Below are 18,880 nucleotides of genomic sequence, written 5' to 3'. Positions count from 1 at the left end.
TGTATCAATGACCTAATCATGGGAGTCAAACAACAGAGGTCCAATTTGACGCTCACATAGTGGCCAAGGTAATGAATTCAAATAAAACAGTGTAGAAAGCTTGGTGGTGCATACTTGAGAGAAAAACCTTTGTGGCCTCAAGCCCTAATCCCTTGTTTTCCACAAAGGATTTCAATTTGGAGATGTTGAAGACATTACAGTAGTTAACGTCTACTTTGTACTACCTTCCGACCAGCCAAACAAAATTTCAATTTTGAGATCAAAAAACATTACCTCAATCACTACCTTTAGAGTTAATACCTAGACAAGTAGATTTATAAGAGTGAGCTTAATCTATCCATATATCCTTGGGATCATCTGAGGCTTTGAATTTTTTTTTCTTTACTACACGGTCAACATTTGGGCCTACACATAGGCTAAGTACTTATGCCCCTTAAGTTAGGTACTTAACAGCTTAGGCTGAGTACTTAGCATCTTAGGCTGGGTACTTAACATCTTAAGGCCCTGGTACAAACGGATACTTGAACATCCCGGCCCTGGTCATGTGGCTTGAAGCTTCAATGAATGAACCTCGTTCTCAAATTATATTGGGAGTTCACTTTTGAACTAAAGGATTGAGAAGGTTGTTAAGGAAATGGCAATGAAGAATACAATCATTTTCAAGTAAAACTAGAAAGTGATTGAGTGAGATGAGGTGAAATGATATTTCATGTTGATCTTGACGCTGAGCCTGAGCATCAATCTTCTTAGTGAACAGATTACACTGTGTCCTCGTGATTGCAGATTGCAGTAATGTGCATGGAAGCATTTTTAGCAATCATGCAATGTCCTTGGTAATGCTTGGCCATCTTTTCAGCCTCAGGCCCAGTCAGTCCATTTTTCCTCCGGTTAGAAAAGGCCATTGTGATGAGGAGCTGAATTGGTTGAGCTAAGTGCTTGTTCAAAAAAGTGCTGAGAAAATACCTTGCAAGGTGATGTTCAGATTATATCTTGGCAGATCTTGGCTGATAAAAAAGGTTCACATGTATAGTGTAACTAAAAAACTCAAAGTGGTTGACATGCTGAGCACCTAGCCACCAAGTTATGTGGTTCACCAACCACTACCTGACCCTTGTACATAGTTTTTTTTTGAATCCAAAAATCAAAATCAAAAATGCCTGACAATTGGGCCCGGGGCCAGCCCCGGGGCCACCCGTAGTCAGGTGTAGCACAGAGTAGACTTTAACTACTGTATGTCTCTTGTCCCCATTTGGTAGGTTGATCGGACTCTCTGGCTGTTGTCAAACATTTCCAGGATTTTATATGGCTGTTTGTACCACTACTGGAGCTTATTGACTCTGCTCAAGATTCTACCTCACCAATGACCTGATTTTAAAAAACCCATCCATCCATTTGAATCTTCACATTGACATGACATTTGTTGTGTTTCAATGCTTGCTGTACCCTGCTGGTCCACAGGTTATCTTGCATTTGGGCCCATGTGCCCTCCTGTTGTCAAAGTCAGGTTTCAAGCAAGGGTGGGGAGTTGTCAATAGATCCGGTCAACAGGAAAAGTTTTGCCGGTTGTCCAAACACTACCTGGACTGGTGATAGGCCAGTCACAACATTTTTTGCACTGTTGATTGCAAACTCTACTGAAGGGAGAGCTTCTAACCATTGTGTCTGCCACTTTGCTGTGAATGTGCACAGGACCCGACCCCAGTTTTATTGTTCTGCCGGCCACCTGAGGATGGTCTTCTGACAAGCGGTAAACAGAGATGTTGAGACGTTCAACCAAGGCTTTCCAAATTTGGATGCCCGTATCGTGTCTCTGTTGCTGATGACAGAAGTGGGTGCTCCAAATGTGCCCATCCAGGCACCAAAAAATCTTGCGGGGGTCTTTTCTGCTATGTCTGCTTGGTTTGTTGGGATCAGTCAAGTGAAACCAGAGAGACAACACGTAATTTAATCAATATGACTGTACCATAGAAAAATGCCATGTGCCAAGTAAGAGAATTGCTGATAAATCCCAAGCTGTATGCTACTGAAAGCTGATTGAGACTTACATGAATCATCATGCTAGATCACAAAGACCTGTGTGTCACAATGGCCAGTTGCTCTGATGGCAATGGTGGCCCTTCAGGCAAGCAAGACTGCAAAACTTACTCTTATCTCACTGACCAGAGAGTGGTTTGTCAGTATTCTATCCATTCATTGCACTCAACTTGAAAGTCGTCACAATCTGTCTAGATGAACTCAAGCAGATCTTTCTAAATGTTCATTAACCATGAAACAGCATGCTTAAATTCAAACTCGTATATATGCACCAACAACCCATGTGCCATCGAATTCATACGTAAGTGGTCCTTGGCTTGATTTGTTGTGTAGATTGTGCATTCTCCCATGATAAACTTTGCACTTTTCATAAACCACAGAATGCCTATCCAATGCTTGCCACTTGCCATGAAACCATTATATTTCTGGAGGATTTGACATGAGATTATGTAGCTCAACTTACCTCCAGCATGGAAAAGCCTCTCATTTCACCTGCCTCTTGGTATATACTTACATGATTATTTCTCTCTGAACTGCACAATGTCTCTCCAAGCTGTGAGCAAAAGTGCTATAGAGGTTATACCATAAGTTCATCAAACTCTTTCTCTAGCATTTGATCCCAAGACTAGAAGTGTGGGCTAGACTTTTCAAAGTGCAAAATATGTCATATCTGAATTATCAACGTGATGCGGATTCAATCAAATCATACAACCTGAGTTGAACATCTTCCTTTAGGATCTATCAACAGATACAACTCCAAAGTATGAAGTATTTGAAGATGAACCTTTGTGTAATCCTGAATAGACTACAAGCTAAACAACCATGCAAAGTTTGATACTTGTAATATTGACAGAGATTTCAAATCATGGTAATTGTGGATTTTGATTGTTGTCAATTCAGAACCATGGAATATCTTGCTTAGTAATGTGATGATTGTTACCTAATCAGTAAGACTGCTACTTTGATGGTGTGGATAGGTGTGGATGGATCGTAGATTTATGATGGTCCTCATATAAATCAAATTCGAGTCTGCATCATTAATAAATTAGACTTTAACCTGTATCCAATTCACCCATTTTGTGGTTAGGCCTTCATTGCACTTTATTTGAAGGAGCTATATAACTACTGAGTTTGTGCAAAATGCAGATGGGATGCAATGTTTTTTCAAGCACTTGATCCTGTTGATGATGTGTCTTCTGGTTGAAATGAACACCCAATTTAATTACCTCTACTTTTCGTTTCCTACTGTCACATTTCCTTTGTTTTTTTTGGCTGTCCTTAGTCTTGTTCATCTTACTTCTTCGTTACTCTCATGATACAAAGGTTTCTCTCTGTTACAATAATAAGATATCAGTTGAATTTGAATAATGAATATCTCATCTTTTAGACATTGATCACAGCTCTACGAGACTATCTTCTTGAATGTACATGAACCTTGATTGATGTTGTCTTGATCAGCGACCATGGGTGTTATTTATGTTTACCTTTCGAGTGCTCTTTAATCTTTTTGGCATTTTTTTCGCTCCTGTTGTTTCATGAGTCCGTGGAAGTGTTTGAAAGCTTTTGAAAATGTTCTACAGGTTGGAATTGGGATATGAAATTGCTGATCAAAAGCCAAAACCAGCTGATTGGAAAAGATCACACACCAAGCTTCGGCTTTTGGTACATTCATATCACTGACACTACGTTCCGGTGGAAGAACATCCAATCCGAATATTTAAACCCAGTTTGGCTGCTCATCTCAAAGCTCAAGTGCATAAGTGCACTTGGGAAGAGCAAAGAGTTGATCGAGTTCAGGTATCATCATTGTAAAGCTAACATCATTGTAGCTATAAACTCATAAACCAAAGCTTTCTCTTGCTTAATTGTTCCTTGGAAACTAGACACATTTATCAAGTCACTGTGGAACGGACATTTCGCTTCTCCAGCTTAATGATCATCAACTTGAAACATCCATTGGGAAGAGATATTGCAGAAAGATAGTTCTAAACTGAAAATGTGTTGTTATCCAAAGGACAGAACGTGTTGAAGAGGATACACCATGTAGCATATCTTCATTCATATCCACTTTGAGTCTAATACATTTTGAATATATACATGTAGTGCAAAAAGATACGTCTGATAGAAATTGAGCAGTTTGCATTCCATTGCAGAGACCTAGTGTAGCATAGATTCACATTTTTTTGATCCAAAATTTTTCATACAAGCCTAGCCTGAAGATGAATTCACCGAGACAATTTCTGTTGATGCGAACAGGGAAGTTGGAGACTGTTTCAGACAGGCTTTCCATACGAGCCTGTGAATTTGAATTCACCAGTAGCTTCGTTCCAACGAACATTGACATCAGAAGTCAAATATAAACAATCATATCTGATGAAAAACCCAAATTGATTAGTTTGAAGAGATTAACTTCAAAGCGAAAGAATTTTAGTTTTTCTGTACCTGATCTCCTTTGAAATATGTTCACCAAGAATATTTTCAATTTCGTTGATAGTATACTTTTTCATCTTCCAATTCGGTTTATCATCTAGTCCAAGAAGAGCTCCGAATACCATTGGATCGGTACAAATCCCATCGTGTGAAAATTTAGCGCTACCGGTCTTGCAAGAAGGTTTCCACTTTGTATTCAAATATCAAAAATCAGTAAAGCATCAAAGAAAAACACAAATCATAAAGCCAGAGGAAATCGTCATAGAACTCACTGTCATAAGTTTTTTTATACCACCCACAATTGTACGATTCAATCGTTCCTTCGCGTCTTCGATATCCGATGCAGACTTTCGTACTGGTTCGAGTGATTTGGTATATGCAGCAATAGCCACAAATGTCTTTCGTACTTCATCATCTCCTTCAGGTGAGGTGAAAGTAAGAGGAGATTCATTGATCGACGCAACCAGATCACGAGCCGACGCATGAGGATCCTTTACTGCGGCTTTCTTTCTAGGAGCAGTAGAAGAGCCTGTTGACTTTCGTTTGGTAGCAGTCGTACTGGTTGCGGGAGCGTCAGACATTTTGATTGGATTTGAAGATCGATGATTTGACGAGAGACAACTTTAAGAAAGCTTGTGTTCTGGATGAGAGCTTGTGTTGAATTTAATTTTTAATTTTGTGTTTAGCTTCAAACTTTTAGACGCGCTTTTCTTGTACATAATCACGCGCACTGTGCACATCTCGAGGAACGATGAATATCTCACACAACTTTCATTTTGGATCAATCGTGAATTCAATAGACCACCCGCAGCCATTCTCCAAGTCCGATCGTGATCTGCCTTGACTCATTTCGAACAAACATTTCAAAAAAAAAGATTCACTCGCACCGCACAACATCCATCCCAACCTTCAGTCCCCCTTGTCAGGTTGTGGGCGCGGCGCAAAAAACGCGCTTGGGCGCGCCTGATTGTAGGCGCGCCGAGGCGCAGGTTTTTTCTCAAAAGTTGGGGTAGGCGCGCCTTTTTTGGGGGGAGCATGTAAGATGATGTATACTGCAACTTCCCACTTACCAATTGTGATCTGCCCTCCATCCAATCCCAGAATAAAGTCACGATGCCAAAAGACCGACGATTGAAGCCAAAGCTCTCAAATTCTAAAAGTTCACCAAAGAGATACACGTGGATTCCACCGGCAAACACCTGCACTATACGATGGACTGGCTTTGAGATGTCTGAAGAACGTGATTCAACCGCGGCGCGACGGACAGCCCGATGCAAATATTGTCAGAAAATAATGGACGGGAAGCCTTCCTATCTCCAGGCCCATATGACCACTGAATGCAAATCAATACCAGCCAATAAGTTATCCGAATACTGGCAACTAATCAATGACGACAACAACAAGACGCTACAACCAGCATCTACTTCATCCTCTGCTGCTCCTGTCATCCCTCCCTCAGTAGCTCCTGAAGAAAAGATCCATCTTGACTTTACAAAGAACAAGAACAACCTTCATCACTTCAGTGAAAGAAGTGAGAAGAAGTGTGACGAGTTATATGAGATCCTTCTCAGGTCTTTGATAACAGGTCATATTCCATTTGCTTTCCTCCATAACAAACATTTTCAACTATTTCAACAACATCTTTCGGTTGTCGCATACAATACTCCCTCTAGATATATGATGACGGATTGGATTCTTCCCAAGCTTCATGCAAAATGTGTGATTGAGATGCGCCAAGATCTTAAACAACAAAGCGGTCTTACAGTATCTCTAGATGGATGGACTGATGTTGGAAGGAACAGTGTATACGCTGTCCTAATCTTATGTGGAACTGAGGTCAAGCATTTCATCAAGGCACTAGACCTTCACCAGACCCGACACACCTCTGAAAACTTGGTCTTGGCACTCGACGAAACTCTGGCACGATCTGAAGTTAATTGGGATCAGATCAATGCAGTTGTTACTGACACTGGAAAAATAATGTATTTTTCCAAGGTGAAAAATGATTGACATTAATGCACAAAATGATTAATAATGCAGAATTAATGCAGAAAAATGCAGAATTAATGCAGAATTAATGCATTTTTAATCATTTTGTGAAATAAATGTAATCATTTTTCACCTCGGAAAAATACATTATATTCGCAGTGTGACTCGCCATCCTCAATGGTTAAATTTCGAGTCAGTCTTTTGTTTTTCTTTTGGTTCATTCCTTACCTTTTGGACATGTCTCTAATCTTTGATTGCTACTACAATCAGTCCCTTATTAACAAAGCTCATCCGCATGTTGTTGGATTAGCATGTGTCTTACATGCATTCAACAACCTTGCAAAGGACATACTGAGTCACCCACTCATAGTACAAGCTGTCAATGGAAATAAAAAAATAGTTAATTACTTCAATTCCTCCGCATTCTTCAGTGAACACTTAGCTTCTTGGAGGAAAGAAAATGAGGTAAAGCATGGTTTACAATCAGCCTGTATGACTCGATGGTTCACCTTTGCAAAGGTGTGCCTGTCTGTTGATGAGCATGAACTCGGACTTTTGAAATGTTTTGAGATGGCTGAAGACCGATCGATCTCGACTCCGAGCATGCCACCTGAAGTTTGGAACATTGTTCGTACGCGTGATCACTTTACTGCAAATAAAGCTCTTGTGATGTTTCTCAAGCCTGTAGTCGATGCATTGGCTCGTCTAGAACGTGCCACAACCTCTCTTGGTGACATATGGAAGGAGATCTTAGGTGTCTACTTATCTATCAGCAAGATCGACGTGTCGGTCTGGCCCAATTACATCGATTTCAAAAAACAATGTCTCTTGTATGTCGATAAACGAGCCAAAGTATACAATGAACCAATTTACATTATCGCATTCTTTCTCAGCCCTGCTTATCGTCAAGTTGCTGTATCAGGAGAGTATCCAATTAAGGTCATCAAGAAAATGCTTGTCACATTAGCTCAACTCTGAGGATACTCAAAGGCAGACTGTATTAATCTGAAGGATCAAGCACAACTTTACCTCGATGGGACAGGTCTTTTTCCTAGTAAAAAGAATTGTCAGTTATTTACATTTGCCTTCGGTCCTGCTTCGAGTGCCACTGATTTGTTTCTTCTCAGATGAACGAGCACTTGATTACTGGCTCAACCTACCCTCAACCCTCCAAACCACTCAACTAAAGACTTTTGCGATCAAAGTACTTGAGCTTGTAGCTCATGCGGCAGGGGTCGAAAGTTTGTTTTCGGACATGGGGGCAACAAAGACCAAAAACCGATCACGACTAACCAAAACTCATCTCACTATGATCTCGCAAGTGAGGCTCACCTTATTAAATCACACCAAACCCGAGGAATCCAACACGGGCGCTGAAATCGAAGTTGTCAAAGACAGTTCGGAGGACACTTCTGGAGGCTTTTTGGGACCTGATGAGCTCAAACAATTTGAGACTGGAATTTTTCTTCCTGAGGATGCACCCATTGATCCCTTTCTTTTGCCAATGAATCTAGGTTTTGATGGGCTTATAAATACCCTATTTGATTTTGATATTTTTGACATCAATTCTGTCCATTCTGTCTCGCCTTCAAATGTCAATGCTTCTGTGGTAGATAGCTCTGGTGAACCATGGAACCCTGATGATATAGACTATGACTAAATCACTTTTTTAGACTTTAAAATGATGAAATAACAAAATATGTTGATCTTTTAGCCATTTTTGTCATTAAAAAACGCGCCTCCCAAAAACTCAGCGCGCCCACAACCTGACCCCCTTGATCCCCAACGTATGTATGTATGTATGTACAGTCCCCTACCAAAATTTTACGTAAATATTAATGTATTTTGACCTCAGCCCAGAGAACTGTTGTTCTTGAAAACTGTTTCCTCACAACTCACACATCACGTTCATCCTGAAAATCATGAGAACTTGATCTTTGAAACCAGAGGAGAAGGCTAGGATTGTTGGGATGCATGAAGGAGGCCTGCGGGGCATGCAGATTGCAATTGAATTAGGCTACCCACCAACAACGGTATATACTGTGATTTCAAAGTTCAAGAGAACCGGTAAAATTAATAAAGTAGGCAATTCAGAGGTGATCTGATAAGAATCACGAGTTAGTGATTAAGAAGAGCGCTATGGCTAAGAGATCACTAAGGAGTGATGGAAAGAACTAATCACCTGTTGGAAGGTGGCACAATAAAAGATGACAATGTTTGAGTATTATATTTCCATGAGCAGCATTAAGAGAAATGAAAGAGAAAAAGATATAAACTATATGCAGACCTGATAAGAATCACGAGTTAGTGATTAAGAAGAGCGCTATGGCTAAGAGATCACTAAGGAGTGATGGAAAGAACTAATCACCTGTTGGAAGGTGGCACGATAAAAGATGACAATGTTTGAGTGAGGAAAAACAATGATGTAGCACAAACAATGGCTCTTTATACGGCAGTAGTTCTTTTAGACATAGGTTAGGTATAATCAGGATTGCGTCTCTCATGCGCTGCTTTGGGACAAGTAAAACATGCGAATTGATGTTGAGGAGAAGAAAAGGAAATGTAAGATACTATGACCAATGCGGAAATGGTAGTTAAGAGATTATAGGATGGTAATATTGGAATCGAAATTTAACACCCCCCCTCAATCTAAACATCCTATGATCTAATTAGATTCGTAAGATATTCATGTTGTGGACGTGGAAGTGACTTGGTGCATACATCAGCCAGCATTTCTTTGGTGGGAATATATGTGGGAGTGATAATACCGCTTTCTACCTGTTCTCTGATCCAGTGAAGATGTACCTCAAAATGTTTTGACCTGTCTTTAAATAATGGGTTTTTCTGTAATGCTAACAAGCTCTGATTATCACATAAAAACGGGGTGCCGCCATTTTGAGGACATCCTAAGTCTTCTAAAATTCTTTGTAGAAAGACCGTTTCTTGAGCCGCTTCATATGCAGGACGGTATTCAGCTTGAGTTGATGATGTTGACACCGGAGGTTGCTTCCTTGATCGCCAACTAACGCATCCATTACCTACCTTTGACACAAACCCTGAAGTTGACCGACGAGTGGTAGGACAGCCAGCATAGTCTGAATCGGCATAAACTTTTAAATTGATGGTTCCCCCCCCTAAAACTAAACCTTCCTGATAAGTACCTTGAAGATAACGTAGAATTTGTTTGAAGGCAGCCCAATGTTCTTGACCGGGCTTCTTCAAGTGTTGAGCAAGCTGGCCCGCTGCGAACGCCAGGTCTGGTCGAGTGCACAATACAAGATAGTTGAGGAGGCCCACAGCTCGGTTGTAGTTGAGGCCAGTCGTGAGAAACTGTTGATGATTGTCGTCCAAGGCTGGAGAGAGATAGGTACCAGGTATCATTGGAGTCGTGACTGGATGACAGTCAGTCATGCCATATTCCTCGATCATGGCCAGGATGTACTTATCTTGAGTTAAGGTGATAGTTTTAGCCGCACGGTCTCGTTCCAGTCGCATTCCGAGATAAAAGGAGCAGTCACCCATATCCTCCATCTTGAAACCAGATTGTATGAGGCTTGAGAATCGTTCGGTATTCTTACCCATGATGAGCATGTCATCAACATGTACATGAACGAAGCACCACCAAGAGGGATCATCGGAAACGAAGAGACACGGATCGGATTTAGAAGGAGAGAATTGGATGGATAAAAAGAAAGCCTTAACCATGTTGTACCAGCATCTGGGCGACTGCTTGAGACCATAAAGCGATCGATTCAACAATAGGACTATGTTCTTGCCTTTGAGTTTTGTTGTGTAGCCTTGCGGAACCTTGATGTAAAGTACCTCTTCTGGTATACCATTCAGGAAGGCACCGACCGCGTCCATGAGTCTGACTTCCAAATCATCAATACCACAAACGCTAAGTGCAATTCTCATACTTGCTGCTCTGCCAGTGGGAGCATAGGTTTCGTTGTAATCTAATCCTGGAATCTGAGAGAATCCCTGGGCGCATAGTCAAGCTTTGTGCTTGATGATAACATTGTTTTGATCGGTTTTAAGTCGAAAAGCCCAGGTTGTACCTAATGCGTGTGCTCCTTCTGGGAGTTCCATCTCAGTAAAGACGCCCATCTCAATTAAGTTGCTCAGCTCTTTTTCAATTGCTTGTTTCCAATGAATCGAGTCGGGCCTATTCATTGCTTCGCGATAGGAGTAAGGTTCAGACTTGAGATTAGCCAGGTTGGCTCGACACATGGAGACTAGAGAATTGGTGACTAAATGTGCTCTTCGTCTTGAGGTAATGATGTTGGAAGGGTCGATGGAGCTGGTGATTGCCTTGGGAGCTGGTTGATTAGCTGGGACCATGGTGAACGAGGGTCGAGTTGATGAACTTCCCGTCGTGCGATTAGAGTTGACGTCAGGTTGATCAGTGATAACATCGTTTTGAGTGACTTCAGGTTCAGGTAGGATTTCAGGATCTGGTGATTCACGAATAGGAGTCGAAGGTCTAGGAGCATCAGGAATGGGAGAAGTAGTCGAAACAAGAGGAATACTGGGAGTAGACATGTCTTCATCACAGAAGAGTGGATGGATAGGAGTTGCAGGAGAAAGATGTTCGACAGATTCATCAAAGTCATCATTCAGTTCTTTTAGCTCTACAGCATCATAGCTTCCAAATTTATCATTAAAGGAAGACAAGACGGCAGGATCAGAAAAGGGAAAAATTTCCTCGTTGAAGACCACATCATGACTGTATATCACGCGATGTTCATCAAAAAGATAGATACGATAATTGTGCATGCTTCCTTGATAACCTAGGAAGACTCCTTTCTTAGCTACGTCGGAAAACTTGCTGGATCTTTGCTCCTTGCCAATGTGAACATAAGCCAAGCAACCAAACACACGAAGATGTGAGTAAGTCGGTTTCTTCCCAAACCAATTTTCGTAAGGAGTTGTAAAGTTATCTCTGACAATAGGAGTTAAGTTTTATAAATAGACGGTTGTCGAGACAGCTTCCGCCCAAAAGACTAGAGGTAGACTAGCTTGCTTAAGCAGAGCCCTTGAGCGTTCAGTTGTTGTGCGATTGCCGCTCTCAGAGATAGGGTTTTGTTGAGGCGTATACGGAGCAGTGAAATTCATTTGAATGCCTTCATGTTTGATGAACTCAGCAAATTGATTGGATGTGTACTCTCCACCATTGTCATTGACCATGGTTTTAATTCGAAGATTTGTTTGATTCTCGACAAGTGATTTGAATTGCACAAAGTGAGAAAAAGTTTGACATTTTGATTGCAGAATATAGACAAATTTAAAGTTGGACTTTTGATCAGTGATTTTAAAGTAATATTTGCCGCCGCCAAGGGAAGTAGGAGAAATTAGACCACTCAGATCGCTATGTATTACAGATAAACAATCACAGGCATTGGGAAGATGGCTTTTAAATGGGAGGCGATGAGTTTTAGACAAGATGCACGGTTCACAAGGATCAGGGAAGTGGACTCCAGGAAAAGCTTTCTCGAACGGAATCCGTCCAGGATGGCCTAGGCGCCTGTGAAGAGTGCTAGCGTTAATTTGAGTCGATGCAGTGAGTGAGAGTGGAGAGGACTTTCCCAGATCGAAATTAATTTCCATAACACCAGTCTTGGTGTCCCCAGTAAGTACCACATTAGAATCAACAATAACATTGAAACTAGAATCCGGAGAGAAGTTGAAAGAGCAGCCTTTTTGAACCAGGGAAACCATGCTGACCAAGTTTGTTGCAAGTTGAGGAACGTGGAGACAGTCAGTGATTGAGATGGTCTTTCCATCATGAGTTCCGGAGACAGTTCCGGTTCCAACCGCATAGATTTGTTGTCCGTTTGCGACATGAATGGCGGCGTGGCAAGGTCGATAACTAACAAAGCTAGATCTAGCGCTGAACATGGATTGAGAAGCACCGGAATCAAGGACTGGTTTGCCGGTTAAGGTTGCATTGAAGACATAAGTGGCAAGAACCGTACCGCTGATGGTGTTGGTGGAGTTAGCAGTGCCACGGTTAGATGATCGATTATTTTGAGTGGGTTTTAATTCTGGATGAACTTGGAAACATTGATCTTCCGAATGAGACGTTAAAGGATTGTGAGTTCCGTTTAAACAGCGTTCATAGGTAGGAGTTCTTCGTTGAGCAACTAAAGCAGCAGGTGGAGAGACAGAAGCATTGGAAGGTTGATAGTCAAGTACGATTTGTTGAAGGTGTTCAAAGACTTGATCAAGCGTAAGCAGGGTGTCGGCGGTTTCAGCAGTATGAGCTAGTAAGTCTCAAGTAGAATGATAACGAGAGGAAAGTTTTTATAATAGCATATGCGCTAAAATGTCATCATCAATCTTGAATGAGACTTCAGTCATCTCATGAGTGATTTTACGGTATTCAGTAAGAAACGAAGAAAGATGGTTGTTGGAGCATTTAAGATTGAGAAACTTTCCAAGAATATGAGCACGGTTACGAGCTTTGGTTGAAGCATATAATTTTACTAAAGCATCCCAGATAGCTTTGGGATCTTTAATGTTGTCGGCATTAATGACAAGAGCTCGATTCTCAGGGCTTAGCTTTCTAGAGATAAAACCAGCAGCTTTCTTACGTCGACGAACATAGTCGAGTTTGATTGCAGCAGTAGCATCTTCAGCCGGTTCTTCTTCGGTACCGTCAACGATTCCGTCAAGATCACCTTCCATGAAGTGGGCTTGCATGAGAGGTGACCAGCGCTGCCAATCATGCTCCAGAGGAGCAATGTGAGAGGCTTCGTTGGCTGAGTTGTGATTTGACATTACTTGGGTAATGTGGTTGTGAGTTTCAGTGGTGATAGTTGATGTAGGTGATGGTGCGGATGTAGCTGGTCCGTCGCTCATGAAGTATGAGTAGCGCTTTGAATCTGATTAAGATGAGTTGTCTGGGCTCATAACCTAATAAAGTAGGCAATTCAGAGGTGATCTGATAAGAATCACGAGTTAGTGATTAAGAAGAGCGCTATGGCTAAGAGATCACTAAGGAGTGATGGAAAGAACTAATCACCTGATAAGAATCACGAGTTAGTGATTAAGAAGAGCGCTATGGTTAAGAGATCACTAAGGAGTGATGGAAAGAACTAATCACCTGTTGGAAGGTGGCACGATAAAAGATGACAATGTTTGAGTATTATATTTCCATGAGCAGCATTAAGAGAAATGAAAGAGAAAAAGATATAAACTATATGCAGACCTGATAAGAATCACGAGTTAGTGATTAAGAAGAGCGCTATGGCTAAGAGATCACTAAGGAGTGATGGAAAGAACTAATCACCTGTTGGAAGGTGGCACGATAAAAGATGACAATGTTTGAGTGAGGAAAAACAATGATGTAGCACAAACAATGGCTCTTTATACGGCAGTAGTTCTTTTAGACATAGGTTAGGTATAATCAGGATTGCGTCTCTCATGCGCTGCTTTGGGACAAGTAAAACATGCGAATTGATGTTGAGGAGAAGAAAAGGAAATGTAAGATACTATGACCAATGCGGAAATGGTAGTTAAGAGATTATAGGATGGTAATATTGGAATCGAAATTTAACAAAGATAACTACCCAAAATCACGCTGGACGACCAAAGAAACTCACAAAACACAATGAACAATCCTTGAAGCAAATCCTCAAGAAAAACAGAAGGGCAACATTATCTGAAATCACCAAGCTCCTTCCCACAAAAGTTAGCTCAACATGTCCGGCGAGAAATCCACAAACTTGGGATACATTCATGTGTAGCGGCCAAGAAGCCAGCCCTCAATGACACACACAAAAAAAGACGGCTAGAGTTTGCTAAAAAGTACCAACACTTTACTGTTGAAGACTGGAACAGGGTAATCTGGACAGATGAGTGCTACTTTGAAATCGGCAAAAACTGCAGACAAGTTTTAGTCTGGAGAATGCCTCATGAAAAGTACCTTGTTGACTGTCTAGCTCCTACTTTTCAAAGTGGTCAAACATCAGTGATGATATGGAGTGCATTCACAGCAAATTTTCAACTCCCAATCATTGTAATGCCTCCAGGTATGGAGGACGAGAGTTGCGACCGAGGACCACATCCTATGCACTGTGCACTATGTGTTGTGCGCTATGCATTATGCATTATGCTTGCCATATGTGAGAAATTATGTACAGGTGTGGCACTACTGTACACCCAAAAGCCCACCCTTTCCATTTTGAACACCGCTCCTTGATTCTCTTCACCAGCTCCGACTCCGGCCTCAACGAACTATTCCAGCCAGGGAGACCAGCACCTGACCGGATTCAGGAGGTTTGTCTCTCTGGTGGCCTTTTGATGCGTACAACCGGACTTGTAACATCATCAGGTTAGGAAGAACTTCGATTTCATCAACAGAACCTCCACCCTCAGGTGTATTGGATCCGCATCTCAATCGATCACAAGGATAAATGTGACTCCATCCACTTCTGAACAAAGTAAGCACAACTTTAATCGGTGTTCCTTGATCCAGCTGACCCAATTTTGTTTACATCTTTTGTAGCATGTGTCTTTGATGGCATCCATTCCGATCGAATATCCTCTTAGCTCTAGTTTTAAGCGTCATTTATTATGAATGGTGTGCTTTGTTTGTTAGTGTAATATGATGATAGGCGACAACATTCAAATCCCTGGCTTCATATCCAGGGGGTGGGTCATGGTAGATTAATGTAAGGTTATGAGAGGGGTTCGCGTTTCTTATATACTTGGACTTGCCATTTGGAAACTTTCGCCCACCTGGCAAAACAATTCGAGGTAAGTTTTTATCTCATCCATGCTTCAAGCGTTCATTGGATCATTCGCATCACTCATCTTTACATTTTTTTTCTTGGCCCTATCGATTCACTTATTATCTCTTTCCCATTCTATCATCTCTATTGTTACCAACTTCTCACCAATAAACTTTCAGACATCCAAAGTTATCGCCACCTTTGTGTTTTATCTCAACATGGATTCAACACCACTTCCGATGTGCGACACTTGTACTGAAGAATATCCGTACATGGATCCCAAAACTTGTCCAACATGTGGAGCCTGCCTACACAATAACGCTCTTAATTCAGCCGAAGATCGTTCAACAGTACCACCTTTGAAGTACTGCAAGGACGGGTGTGGAATGACATTACCTGCCAAATTTCATGAAGGCATGTGTCGCCCCTGCCAGCGAAAAACACAAGAGAATCAACAAAATCAGCCTACATCTCAGTCAACCAATCTGCCTGTCTTTGTTGATGAGGTCGACCCAGCACAATTATCAGCAATCCAATCAAGCTTCACCTTACCCCAACTTCAATCACTGTCTTGTTATCCAGCTATCCCTGCCCCCCCCTGTCCCAGGCTCCTCTAGACCGAACAAACGCCCAGCACAGATCCCACAAACCTCCTTAGTTGGATTGGAGCGTGAAGAAGCTTTTCAACACGGAGAATCAGCAGCCAAGAAGATCCGCTTGAATAGGATTCAGGAAAACAAGAAGATACCACGCCTGACTGCAATTGGACGTCAGCATAAGAAGAAGGTTGAAACTCCGGTCACCCCAGCTTTGAAATCAATTGCGGTTAAGCTCAAGTATAATGTACAAACCAGTTCAAAGTCACACAGTCTCCCACAGCATATGCATGATATCGATTTCACTGATCCGGATTGGGAGATCAAGATCATGAAAACAGCCATCAAACACTTCCAGAAGACCTCAGTCGGAATATTTCCCCCTACAAACAGAGGCATAGATCGATTACCTGCTCTTCCCGATTTCGATTCTTCATTTTATTCTCTTGGTATCCGTGATGTGATGATGTCAGGAGATCGTCTTCAACAAAGCATTATATCTCCCGAGCGGAATCCACGTCAGCGATCGGTCCCAGGGCCTCTAGTGGTCACTCTATTTTTTGCCGCTGCAACCTACTTGGCTTTGATGAAGCCACCCAGCTCAAACATTGGCAGTGATTCTGAACTGAAGGATTCTGAAACTGAAGATGATAGTAGTCAATCAGAGACAACTCACAGTAAGTCATTTTTTTATATTGGTTTCTTGGGGTTCTACTATGGACTGATTGATTTTCTTTTCCATTCATTGAAGTTCGACCAACCAACACATCTTCAATTGTTGCTGTTTCCACTTCAAAATGGCCCACTATCATAGCAACAAGTGTATCACTGGTGGTTAAGCGGATACATCAGCTTGCTGATCAAGGCATTGACCCTCTTGAAGTACCAAATTCCTCGGTCGTGGCTGCTGAAGATCAATACGATATTGCAAATACACCTTTCCCTCAAGAAATCGGTACCCCTCTCCCGGATGGTCATCCTGCTGGCGATGGTCAAATTATCACAACCATCTCATGGAGTGATGCTTTACAATTACGACTTGGGATAGGTCAGTTCAGAAAATTTTTGTTTCATTGATCTTCAATCAAAATTAACAACTTTTTTTTGATATCATAGGACGCCACATTGCCTTATGTTCCCATTCTTCAATTCAATCATTTGGAGGTGTCTTGCCAAGTGTTGACAATTTGGCAAGACCATTGAGGAATAGCATCCCTTGGAGCAACACTATACTCATGGCCCTTTCAAAATCGAACACTCAGTCTTCCCTGGATGAAAACTCTCAACCTCTTGTTTTTGGTCAGTGGGAGGCTTTAGCAGCAGTTGAAGAAGATCAGTTCTTTGGTGAGGGGAAAAGGCATCGCTCTTTTAGGGCAACTTTGTATATTGATGGAGGATGTCGTGAAGTTGTTGCTAAGGAAATCATTACTGAAGGAGGTGGTGATCAAGCCACCTACCTTGAGGACTCAGTTGTTTACCATCAAACCTCATGCCTGCTTGAAGAATTCAAACTGGATATGTTTGTGCAATACAATGTCACAATTGCTCAAAAGAAGATGTTGAACTCTTTACAGGTGGGTCTTGCATATCACGATACCTTTGAATATTGATACTAATCGTATAAATATTGTAGGTTGTTTTCAATATGGTCATGATCCAGGATGGCAATTCTTATAAAGTTGAAGAGCTCCTTGATCACTCACCAGAAGCAATATCTACCATGATTGACAATACCCTGCAAGCACCAATGTCGTTACTATCTGATGTTTTAAATGCGTTTGTACATTACACATATGATTACTTCAAAGGCCAAGCACTTATTTGAATTATCAAGACCGTCAATGGTTGTTTGACTGGCATGCGTATGGTTGATCGAAGGTTAGTCTTTCTTATATTACTTTCCCATGATAAGATAACTAGCAACTTGTTGGCGGCGGGCGCCGCTTTAGCCGCCATGTCATGTATAAACCAAACACATTGCAATCCCAAAAGCATGACAAACCCACAATTCCATACACATACATATACACTGACCTTGGTGAACTCAACCTGACAAAATTTGTTTGCAACAGAGAAGTCACAAAATTGAGAAACTTGAATATGCTTGGACAAAACAGGATTTACAAAGCGATAAAAAAAAGTGTAGTAGGTGTCTTGAATCTTTATTTGATTGTTACAATTGCAGGAAAACCTGACCCCCAATCAACCCCCCTCTTTTGCAAGATCCCCCCTTGGGTTTTGTGTGGTGTCACCACAACCCCACATCCATGAGGTCAGCACTTTGCATGCAGTGTTAGGAATGCAACCAAACAGACTGTGTGATTCTTATCAAAAGAAACATCAACAGGGCATCAAGACTGAGTTTACCATGACAGGATCTGAATTCAATGCAAGGTTTCCAGGTGATTCTCAACATGGTAAATCCAAGTAGAGTAATCAGCTTCTAAGCATATCTAAGATCAGCCTATGATATACACATACTTTTTGTTTTCCTTGAAACAAGTTTTTGGTTTATTAAATGATTCCAATCAAATTTGTAGAAATACCTTTCTCCCTGGAAACTATGCCTTTAACAGCATTGCATATTTAAGTATCACACAATTTGGGAATATGATTGACTCGAATGCCCTAAATCTTGACAAAGAGTATGAGCCTTTCCTCTATCTAGGTGCTTTGTAATGATGATTTAGAAGGGTTTCTGCAAGAGTGTTCCTCAATCATCTATAATTGAGGGGTATTATTGGTTTCTGTATTGAAGTGGTTGTATTGAAGTGGTAATTCAATACATTGCAAATTGATAAGATGGATTCACGTCTAGAATGAAGAAATTAGAATGAATAGGAAAGGTTTAGATTGCGATGATAAACAACTTACCAAGAATGAAGATATTAGAATGAATAGGAAAGGTGAGGAAGAAAACCCATCCATCTAACATCAAAACGTAATTAGATATATGAACTACAACAATAGGTTATAAGGCTAATTATACAGAGAAAAGTATTAGCATAATCACAATGATGTCATACACTTAATGATCACACTATCACATCATAACACAAATTAATCTAAACACTTCACAGATCATCACAAACCCAA

The 18,880-nt window shown here is 41.2% G+C and overlaps 2 protein-coding genes across 2 annotated transcripts; one reads left to right on the top strand and one right to left on the bottom strand.

The window, feature by feature from the left end:
- Positions 1-4,307: 4,307 nt before the first annotated feature.
- Positions 4,308-5,045, bottom strand: MELLADRAFT_90484 (uncharacterized protein; the record flags this gene model as incomplete). The annotated part of the gene is made up of 3 exons (XM_007413618.1): positions 4,308-4,404; positions 4,477-4,652; positions 4,737-5,045. The coding sequence occupies 3 exons, from the start codon at positions 5,043-5,045 to the stop codon at positions 4,308-4,310; spliced, it is 582 nt and encodes a 193-aa protein (XP_007413680.1).
- A 10,361-nt stretch (positions 5,046-15,406) lies between these two features.
- Positions 15,407-17,609, top strand: MELLADRAFT_109618 (uncharacterized protein; the record flags this gene model as incomplete). Its single annotated transcript, XM_007413785.1, has 5 exons — positions 15,407-15,694; positions 15,771-16,461; positions 16,536-16,832; positions 16,901-17,358; positions 17,418-17,609. The coding sequence occupies 5 exons, from the start codon at positions 15,407-15,409 to the stop codon at positions 17,607-17,609; spliced, it is 1,926 nt and encodes a 641-aa protein (XP_007413847.1).
- Between the last annotated feature and the right edge of the window lie 1,271 nt (positions 17,610-18,880).

The sequence above is a fragment of the Melampsora larici-populina genome, assembly GCF_000204055.1.
Source record: "Melampsora larici-populina 98AG31 unplaced genomic scaffold MELLAscaffold_38, whole genome shotgun sequence".
Lineage (NCBI taxonomy): Eukaryota > Fungi > Basidiomycota > Pucciniomycetes > Pucciniales > Melampsoraceae > Melampsora > Melampsora laricis-populina.
Note: the sequence above shows the minus strand (reverse complement) of the source record. Positions and strands in the feature narration are given on the sequence as shown.